The sequence below is a fragment of the Fragaria vesca genome, unplaced genomic scaffold (assembly GCF_000184155.1).
Source record: "Fragaria vesca subsp. vesca unplaced genomic scaffold, FraVesHawaii_1.0 scf0510025, whole genome shotgun sequence".
NCBI classification, from domain to species: Eukaryota; Viridiplantae; Streptophyta; class Magnoliopsida; order Rosales; family Rosaceae; genus Fragaria; species Fragaria vesca.
In genome coordinates, this window is record NW_004440500.1 from 1 (window position 1) to 1,054 (window position 1,054).

Here is a 1,054-nt window from a genome sequence, read left to right on the forward strand (position 1 = left end):
TTCCATGGACTCGAGGAATAAGTTGCAAGACTCGTGGGTTCTTGTGGCGTCCTCTGAAAAATTGGTTTTCGTCCGGTCAAGAGCTCAGCAAGAACCACCCCGAAACTATAAACGTCACTTTTGTCTGTAAACTGGCTAGATTGAAAGTACCCCGGATCCAAATAACCAAATGTGCCTTGTACATTTGTCATGGTTCGATGTGTTTTGCCTATGGCTACTGATCTTGATGTTCCGAAATCGGCAACTTTAGCTCTAAACTTACCGTCCAGGAGTATGTTTGAAGACTTAATGTCACGATGGTAGATGGGAGAGGAAGCTGATGAGTGCAAGTATGAAATAGCTCCTGCAACTTCTATGGCAACTCGTAAGCGTACTTCCCACGTAAGAGGAAACTCCTCATTGTGATGCTGAATATACTGAGAAAGTGTTCCATTGAGTATGAACTCATAAACCAAGAGTGGGAGTGTGGGACTTTGGTCTCTAAACAACAACCCAATAGCTTAAACACATTTCTGTGGCTAACTTGTGAAAGAATGACAATTTCATTAATGAATTGTCCAACTTCGCCTTCATCAACTATGTTGGACCTTTTTACAGCAACGATTCTTCCATCTGCTAACATTCCTTTGTAGACAGTCCCTTGACCTCCCTTACCGAGAATTCTATCTCGACTGTAATTGTTTGTGGACTTCTCTAACTCTTTTGACTCAAACACCTTAATTCTCTCAACATTAACATCACCAAACAACAATTGCTGTTCCAACAATAATCCTCCGTGCCGTTCGTAATTCTTACGCTTGAGCTTACTGTCACTCCATTTTTTCCGCTTTCTGTAACCCAAAAATCCAACGAGAAGTAGCAAAACCGTTCCAAGACAAGCGGCAAGACCTACATACCCATCAATCCCCTCAAGTTAAAATTAATTGGTAAAATGTAATAAGAATATAAGATCATACTCTAGTGTACGTGTTCTAGATATATGGATCGTCTTACCTACTAGAACATATATCTTAGCTTTGCTCTCTTTTTTACAGCGGTAGCTCCCTTCAAGGTT

At 40.8% G+C, this 1,054-nt stretch overlaps 1 protein-coding gene across 1 annotated transcript; it reads right to left on the reverse strand.

Annotated features, from left to right (window-relative positions):
- Positions 1-262: 262 nt before the first annotated feature.
- On the reverse strand, positions 263-888 carry LOC101299435 (wall-associated receptor kinase-like 6-like; the record flags this gene model as incomplete). The annotated part of the gene is made up of 2 exons (XM_004309232.1): positions 263-416; positions 524-888. Coding segments are annotated over 2 exons (519 nt in total), but the record flags the coding sequence as incomplete, so codon positions are not given.
- Between the last annotated feature and the right edge of the window lie 166 nt (positions 889-1,054).